The sequence below is a fragment of the Gossypium raimondii genome, chromosome 2, assembly GCF_025698545.1.
Source record: "Gossypium raimondii isolate GPD5lz chromosome 2, ASM2569854v1, whole genome shotgun sequence".
NCBI lineage: Eukaryota > Viridiplantae > Streptophyta > Magnoliopsida > Malvales > Malvaceae > Gossypium > Gossypium raimondii.
The window spans coordinates 6,536,539-6,544,452 of NC_068566.1; the positions used below are offsets into that span (position 1 = coordinate 6,536,539).

The window sequence follows — 7,914 nt, forward strand, 5'->3', positions numbered from 1 at the left end:
TATTATCATCTTTAATTATTTTCATTTCCAATTTAGTCCTTCTCTTTTTCTAATTTTCCATGGATGAATCATCATAAATATCTACTAATTTCTCTTAATGGTTTATTTGCCATATAAGGACCTCAAATTTTGAATTCCATAGTTATTTAATCCCTCTAGCTATTAGAATTCAACTTTTACACTTTATGAAATTTGATCCTTACTAACAATTAAACATGAAATCGGTAAAATTTTCTTATCAATATTTGCGTCGTCTTTCCTATCATAATGCGACCATGCAATAATATTAAAATAATTTTTTTTCCTGCCAAATCTGGGTGTTACAAATACTAAATTAGAAAAAGGAAAAAATCAGGTAGCAAATATTATATTAACTCAATATTAAAAGTTTTAAAATTCATTCGATTAAAACCTATTTTTGGAGAAATTATTTTATGGACCCTTCCCACCACATCATCCATGGTCCCTTTCCAATTATTTAATAACATTTTAATAAAATTTCCCATGTCATTGACACATAATTTTGGTAAATTTTTTACCTTAAGCCTTGAATCCTGAATTATGAACCCTAACCCTGAACTTGAACCTCAAACCTTAAACTCAATCCTAAACTCCAAATCTCGAACCTTAGTTTAGGAAGGTTCAGGGTTCGAGGTTCAAGTTTAGGTTTAAGATTCAAGATTCATTATTCAAAGTAAAAAATATTAAAATTATGTATCAATGACATAAAAAAAATTAAAATCTTATTAAATAATTAAAAAAGACCATAAATAATCTGATGATGGAAGGATGCATAAAATAATTTCTCCTATTTTTTGAGCAACATGTGTTTGATTTACATGCATGTTGATTAGCATTTTGCTGAACGCAAACAAACGCGCTCTGTGTCGGTTCCACCAACTTCTTACGTTACGTTAAGTTACGTTTCTGTGTCTCATCACCACCACTTTCCCCTCTTATTTCTATCTTCTCTGTTTTCTCTTTTCCTCTTTCTCTCTGTAAGGGTTTCTTTTCTTTTTGTTCCTTTTTCTTAAAATACAATAATTATAACAACAACAAAAAAAGTCATGTCGAAGAAGAGGAAATCCGATGCTACGCGCCTGGACGAGGTGAGTCGGAGCATGTACACTGCCTTCTGCAGCGCCGCTAATTCTCTTTCTCAGCTTTATTCCCACTCCATGAACCACCAGAGCCTCTCTTTCCAGGCTGGCGAACGTTACGCCTTGGTTTGTGGTTTTTTTAATTATCTCATATCTCTATCTCTTTATTTATAAATTTCCTTTATATGCTTCTTGAGAATTGATAATTTACTTGTCTGAAAAAGAATGAATTGAAATTAAACGGAACAATCTGTTTGGAATAGAATTATAGAAAACGTAATTATGTTTTTCTTTTGAAGAAATTAAATTATTGTAGTATTTGATTGTTTTATTTTGTTGTAATCTGGTAAAAGGTGTCAACTTTGTTTATTTCCTTAAAGAAGTGGAAATTTTATGTTCATTTCTGTATCGTTATTGAATACTGAATAAGAATTTCCCTGCTGTGTAATTGATGTTGGAATTTTGCTATTCTTTTTTGTGCAAATTGAAGTTTTGAAATGCTAGTTGAAGCTTAACAGTGTTTTTTTAGTCTTTATTAGCTTAAAATGATGAATTATTGGATGAGCAATTGTTGAAAGCATAGAAAACTAAATAAATCTCCTAAATTCAAAAGCAAAAAAGGCATTTATTGGGTGTTCCTAATGTTACTTGTTGATTTTCGTCCTTGCTTTTACTTCATTGGCACTGTATCCTCTCTATGCGTCGTCTTAGATTTAGAAAACATGTCAATCGCTCTTCTTGTAGATAATTTCATCTGATCATCTTGTTTCTCGACTAAAATGCTTCCTTCTGATTGTAGCGCCCCATTTTTAAATAGTGCTGTAGGGATTCCTTGGCTTTCATATTTTAGTTGTTCAATTATGATTTCATATGTGTCCCTGGTTGGTCTTTTGGTGTTGTATCTAATTGTATACATCCTTCTCCCTTTTCCCTGCAGGAGAAACTTTTTGAGTGGATTTTGAGGCAGCAAGAAGAAGGATTGAAAGTGATGACAACTGATATTGTTGCTTATTTGCAGGTATGGTTTGTGATTTCTTTCTCTTGTTTGGTTTCGTGAATCTGTTTGCACATACCTCTTTTCTACTGAATTATATGTTTTTTTGTATTGATTTTTTAATGCTTCAACCAAGTATGGTTTATTATCATTCCAGTCATATGGTGAATTTAATTGGAGTGTCCATACAGTTAAGCATTTAACTAGAACAGTTTGTTTGAGGAATTTGACTGATAGGAGAATGAAATAAATGGATGGGAGGATGAGGAGTTTACTGTAGGATAAAAGAGACTACCGTTTTGCCGGAATTCCTAATTGATAGATGCATGGTCCTGGGTTAGAACTTAGAAGTCTGTTTTGGGTTTTGGATGGAAATGAGAGTAAAGTAGGTAGATGTCGAGGGTGCAAGGCCCTTCGTTAGAAGTTGAAATAATGATACTTTCCTGGAAAGCAATTGCTGTAAGGCTTCCTATACATCCTGATATATTAACTGTGGGCTTCCTATACATCCCATATTGTTCCAGTCAGTTGAATTCAATCTTTTGAATTGGTGAGGTTCTTTTGTGAATTCAATCTTTTTCTCCTTTTTAACTTTTTATAAGGAGCTGTTCAATATTTTTGAGGAACATGTGGCACGGATTTTGGCTGATGGTGCTATTAGTAGGTTTAGGCTTATCACTATAGTTTCTTTGAAGGGGTGAAAATGATAGGGGTCTTCTGTTTTCCATGCTGCAACTCTGAGATCCATTCTAAGAAAAAAAAATGTCACTATGTGATTTTGAGTTGGCCTTGACACATCCACAAACTATTCAGTCACTCCATACATTATGATTTTAAAATATGAAGGCATGTGAGTTATTTAGTTATTCCGTACATCATGATTTTAAAAATATAATGAAGATGTAACTATCTGATCAATATAATGGTTTTTTAGCATGGATGGTGATGATTGTTCGGTACCATATTATCCATTCATAATTCAGAGTGTTTGACATGAACCATTTTATGGTATGTAGTTACATTTATATGGAAAATGAAGTGACAATGATCATCTCTTTTTCCTGATAATTATCCTTTTCGAATTTCTGTAGAATGAGCTTGAATATGGAGCAGAGGATTTCCCAATGTCCCCCAGACAGCCATTTCAGCAGCAGCAGCACCCTCGGCCTGCAACACACCAGAACAACTTAGGTTCTCCTTTTTCTTCTAATCCAATTTCAGCAGGCACAATTGCGCAAGGAGTTCGTTCTGCGGATTACCAGGCAAAGAACTCCGTATTTTCAAATGCACTCTCCAGCCCTGTTCGTCAGAGCCTTCAGCACTACCACTCAGTCCCGGGTGCAAATAACATCAGCTCCTCTACCAATGAACCTCGAAATAATGAAACATACCACACTAACCTACAAAACAGAGAAACTGATTCCCCAAGCACTAACGATTGCATGGACATGCATGCTGATGATAGTCCACACCAAGATTTTCCTTTCTGAAATTTCTATGGTCATTCATTTGCTGCTTTCTTCTTTTTTTCTTGTAAAATATCTTGAAAGGCTAGGAATCTGAAAAGTATCTTGAAATGTATTGCAAGTTCAATGTTAATGTGCTATTGTCATATAATTATATTTGTCTAATAATGGTGGTATTCGCTTGAATGGGGAGACATCTAGTTCTAGCCATCATCCCAGTCTAGCAAGAAACAAACAACTGTTGAACATTCTGGCAATATAGCATTGCTTAGCGTGTTAGGTTTACTAACCTACAATACCTTGTGTTCCAGGCAACCCCTTGCGGATGATGACCAAGCTAAAGTTGTAAAGTACTAATACTAATCCAAAGCAATCAAAGATCCTTTTATGTTTCTTTCAGGAATCCATTTGCATAAACCACTCTTCGTAGTTTCATTAACACATTCTTCTAATGACGAATTCTGGTCAATGTTCTCATATTTAATATAAATTTATAAATTTATTACATACTTTTTTTTTATAAAATATACAAAATAAGTAGAAAACCAATTTTTTCGAGTTATTTTATTTTGAGATATAAATATAAAATATTATTTATTATTTTAATATACTTTTTCATATCCAACAGGCTCAATCTTGAGCAAGCATGTTTGAGTTCTCCGAGATTGACCAGACTGGACCTAGGCATTTTATGTAGCTTACAAATTTCAATATATTTTGTTTACCAAGCCCATAACCTATGCTGCTTGTTTGTGTATATGTGTCCAGTAATTAATTAGATAAAAAAAGAAGTTAAATCTATATATGCTTACAGAATATCAATTATTCTTTTTCCTAAAAGTAAAGGGAAAGTTAATTAAATAATATATTTTTCTCCTATATTTCAACCGTGCAGAAAAAAGATAAATACAATCCTTTTTTTTATTTTTCAATAAATATCTATACTGTCTTTAAATACTAGATTAAATTGATGTCATAAATTGACAGGATAGAATATAAAGATTAGATTTATAAAAAAATCATATGGATAATTTACATTATTAATTATCTTTTTTTTTTCAAAAAAATATTATTTCATATAATTTTTATTTTTATTTCAAACGTATATAATAAAAAAAAGAGCGATGAAAGGCGGCCCATAAGGGCCCATGTGATACAGCTCATATAAAAACTCCCTGCTACTTCTTTCGTAAATCATAATCGTCTCTTTCCAACTCAAAACATCCGCATATTCTCTCTACCCTAATCTACAATTCTTCTTCGATTTCATGTAAATCTGCATCATTTAATTTTTTTTTCAGAAAATAAAACCCTCTTTCGCTCTATCGTAGCAGTTTTATTTATTTACTTGTAATTTATTTTCAATTAGAAAATTAAACATGACGAAGAAGAGAAAATCCGACGCCTCGCGCCTTGACGAGGTTGATCGGACCATGTACACCAGTTTTTGCAGCGCTGCAAACTCCCTCTCCCAGCTTTACACCCAGGCTATGAACCACCAACGCCTTTCTTTTCAGGCCGGTGAACGTCACGCGCTGGTTCGTTTCCTATCCCTCTTTGTATCTATTTGCTTAATAATATTTTATTCGTGGTTGATTCCTATGATTTTTTTTATGCTTGATTGAATCCGATATTTGTTGTGATAACCAAATACCTAATAAAATCGCTTTATTTTAAATATTATATCCTTTGTTTTATAATATCTAAAATAAAATATGAAATCTCCTTAGTTTAAATCTCACGTGCAACGAACTGTTTGATTTTGCTTTTATGCGCAACAATTATTATGTTGTTAGTTGTTCTGTCAAAAGCAATTAATCATTTGTAATCTTATATGAATTTTCTTTTTAACATTTATGTGAAATGTTGAAGCAATGAAAACTTAATTAATTTGTAAAATGTTACAATTTCTGTATTATTCCTTGCTGGTTTTGGTGTATGGAATTTGTTTTCATTGTGTAATACCTTCCTCTCTAACTGTATAGATCTTTTTTCCCTTTGCAGGAGAAACTCTATCAATGGATTCTGAGGCAGCAAGAAGAAGGGTCAAGGGCTACAACTGTTGATATAGTTGCTTATTTGCAGGTATTTTTCATTTCTTGCTTTCCTTAGTTGCTAATCAGCTATTTGCCTCTGCCAATCGCATATGCTTTGAATTGAACTTTGCAACTAAACTGGATAACTATGAAATACTTTGTTGATGTCCTTGGATCCTACATTTTACGGACTATTTTATATGATATGTTAGGCATGTTACTCCATTTAATTCTAGTTCTTTTACTTTGTTGGGTTCAGTCTACGAAAGACAATCTTGAATATCATTCTGGGATAAATTTTTTTATTTGAATGTTTTAAATTATTTTGAAATATTATACTTTTCTCTACATATTTTATAGTATTTTAATATCAACAATCCAGCAAAATCTTTTTCAAACGTCTGTATATTAGTAATTAAAGTTTGTTAAATTATTTAAAAGCGTATTCTTTTATGCATATTAATCATATAATTGTTCATACAGCAAGTAAGCCTTCCAAGAGTACCTGGTTTGGAATCCCTAACCATAAAAAATTGTATTAAAGGAAAGTGAATTTAAACAAGATATATGTAATTTTCATGCTTTATATCACTGCTTATGGAGTAATCATACTACTTAAAAATAAGTGAATACTCCAAATATTTTTGTCTTAGTATTTTGTTAGGTTTATTATTATTCTTTATGTTACACATTTTTACTTTCATTTATTTGTTTATAAAAATAATAATATGAAGTAAAAATAAAAATGTGTAGCGTATAAGTAGGTTAATAAAGTGATTGGTTTTCTTTAGAAGAGAACTAAAATAGGTAAAATCAATTTTAGCATTTACATTATAATTTAATTAATAATAATTTTTGTCTTTTAATGTTATTATCATCAAATTAATAGCTGATTGAAACACTTGGGGCTTGATTGGCTGCCAGATGCTACCAATTCATCGTTGATAATGTATCTATGGAGTATGCATGTTTGGATATAATCTTTAACTAGATCAATTTTCCATACAACTGAAAGTTGATCATATATCTACGAAGTATGCATGTTTTGAATATGCCTCCATAGAGATGAATCTGTGTAAAATACTGTTAACAAAAGGAATAGAGAAACTTGGTGGTAGATGTAAGGTTCTTGCGAAGTAGAATTTTGAGAATTATGGGGGTTAAAGGGGGAAGCCGCATACCGTAAGGAACTAAAAGTGAATTTCAGAAAAAAAAAAAAAAACCTACCTCGTTACAGATTTAGGATTTGTTCAACCTTTCTCCTTCTGTCTTTGAGCTTTCTCGTTTTAACGAATGCTTTGCTTCATCTGCATTTGTGGAATATAAAGACAGATCCACTCTCGCTGAAATGAGGTTGTAGTTTAAGATTTAATCTAATTTTCTTTCGCAGAATGAGCTTGAATATGGAGGAGATGAGCCACCGATGTCCCCTAGGCTGCCGCTGCAACACCCACATTCCCAGGCTCCAATGCAGTCGAACAATTTAGGTGCCCCTGTTCTGTCCAATCCATTGTCATCGGTAAATGTTGGGCAGGGAGTTCGGCCTGGTGATAACCAAGTTAAGAACTCTGTTTTCTCGAACGCCCTCTCAAGCCCAGTTCGCCGGAGCCTTCAGCCCTACCACTTGGCGCAGGGCAGCTACAATTCAAACAACATTTTATCTTCAGTAAATGGACAAAGGAATAACGAGAGCAACTATTGTCACCAACAAAATAGGGAAGCCAATTCCCCCAGCTCTAATGACTGTATGGACATGCATGCCGATGATTAGATTTGTTTGGTCTTTTAGCATTTGTCTTTCTTGTGGTAAAATTTTAATGCGTGGTTAGAATTCATTATAGTGCAAAATTCATTTCTTAAGGTTGCATTGATGTATATCGTTGATGGTGGTGGTAAGTTGTCATCCAATATTTGGAAAAATATAGCATGAGGTAGATGCTTGACGTTTAAATTTCTTTTCTATGAAAATACGCAGAAAGAGATGTTTGTTTCATTGCAAAGAGCAAACCTGGTTGGAATTTTGAGATGGCTGGCAAAGCTTTTAAACTGGACGTTAAATATGAATTTAACAAAATGCAAAGCCCAAATCAGAAGTTAAAACTAATGTTTGCTGCCAACTGTTCTCTGGAAATCAATAAATTAGTTGGGCCGGGGCTGGGATAAAATAATTATTTTTATTTTTCAAAAATGAATTTTGGAAGTCTTTTTGAAATATGAGTTTTAATATTTAAAGACCGAGTTTGACTTTGCTTTTCCGTTTTCATATAATATATTAATTTTTATTTATTTATTAAGATTATTGACACCATTTTTTGGAT

The 7,914-nt window shown here is 32.5% G+C and overlaps 2 protein-coding genes across 3 annotated transcripts; both read left to right on the forward strand.

The window, feature by feature from the left end:
- The first annotated feature begins 917 nt into the window (after nucleotides 1–917).
- Nucleotides 918–3,711, forward strand: LOC105787884 (uncharacterized). Of its 2 annotated transcripts, none has more exons than XM_012614479.2 (3): nucleotides 918–1,109; nucleotides 2,038–2,118; nucleotides 3,186–3,711. In XM_012614479.2, exons 1-3 carry the CDS (start codon nucleotides 1,068–1,070, stop codon nucleotides 3,582–3,584), a joined length of 522 nt encoding a protein of 173 aa, XP_012469933.1. In that variant the 5' UTR covers nucleotides 918–1,067; the 3' UTR covers nucleotides 3,585–3,711. The 2 variants fall into 2 exon arrangements, with proteins under 2 accessions (XP_012469933.1, XP_012469932.1); XM_012614478.2 differs by having other exon boundaries at nucleotides 926–1,226.
- Nucleotides 3,712–4,762: 1,051 nt separating this feature from the next.
- LOC105787885 (uncharacterized) lies at nucleotides 4,763–7,589 on the forward strand. The gene is made up of 3 exons (XM_012614481.2): nucleotides 4,763–5,098; nucleotides 5,565–5,645; nucleotides 6,987–7,589. The coding sequence occupies exons 1-3, from the start codon at nucleotides 4,940–4,942 to the stop codon at nucleotides 7,365–7,367; spliced, it is 621 nt and encodes a 206-aa protein (XP_012469935.1). The 5' UTR covers nucleotides 4,763–4,939; the 3' UTR covers nucleotides 7,368–7,589.
- The last annotated feature ends 325 nt before the right edge of the window (nucleotides 7,590–7,914 follow it).

Excerpts from the sequence above, each read along its gene's own strand:
- LOC105787885 (XM_012614481.2), top strand. The coding sequence starts at position 4,940 with ATGACGAAGAAGAGAAAATCCGACGCCTCGCGCCTTGACGAGGTTGAT. Across the intron at positions 5,099-5,564 it reads CCGGTGAACGTCACGCGCTG|GAGAAACTCTATCAATGGAT; the intron begins GTTCGTTTCCTA and ends TTCCCTTTGCAG. Across the intron at positions 5,646-6,986 it reads ATATAGTTGCTTATTTGCAG|AATGAGCTTGAATATGGAGG; the intron begins GTATTTTTCATT and ends TTTCTTTCGCAG.
- LOC105787884 (XM_012614478.2), top strand. The coding sequence starts at position 1,068 with ATGTCGAAGAAGAGGAAATCCGATGCTACGCGCCTGGACGAGGTGAGT. Across the intron at positions 1,227-2,037 it reads CTGGCGAACGTTACGCCTTG|GAGAAACTTTTTGAGTGGAT; the intron begins GTTTGTGGTTTT and ends TTTTCCCTGCAG. Across the intron at positions 2,119-3,185 it reads ATATTGTTGCTTATTTGCAG|AATGAGCTTGAATATGGAGC; the intron begins GTATGGTTTGTG and ends GAATTTCTGTAG.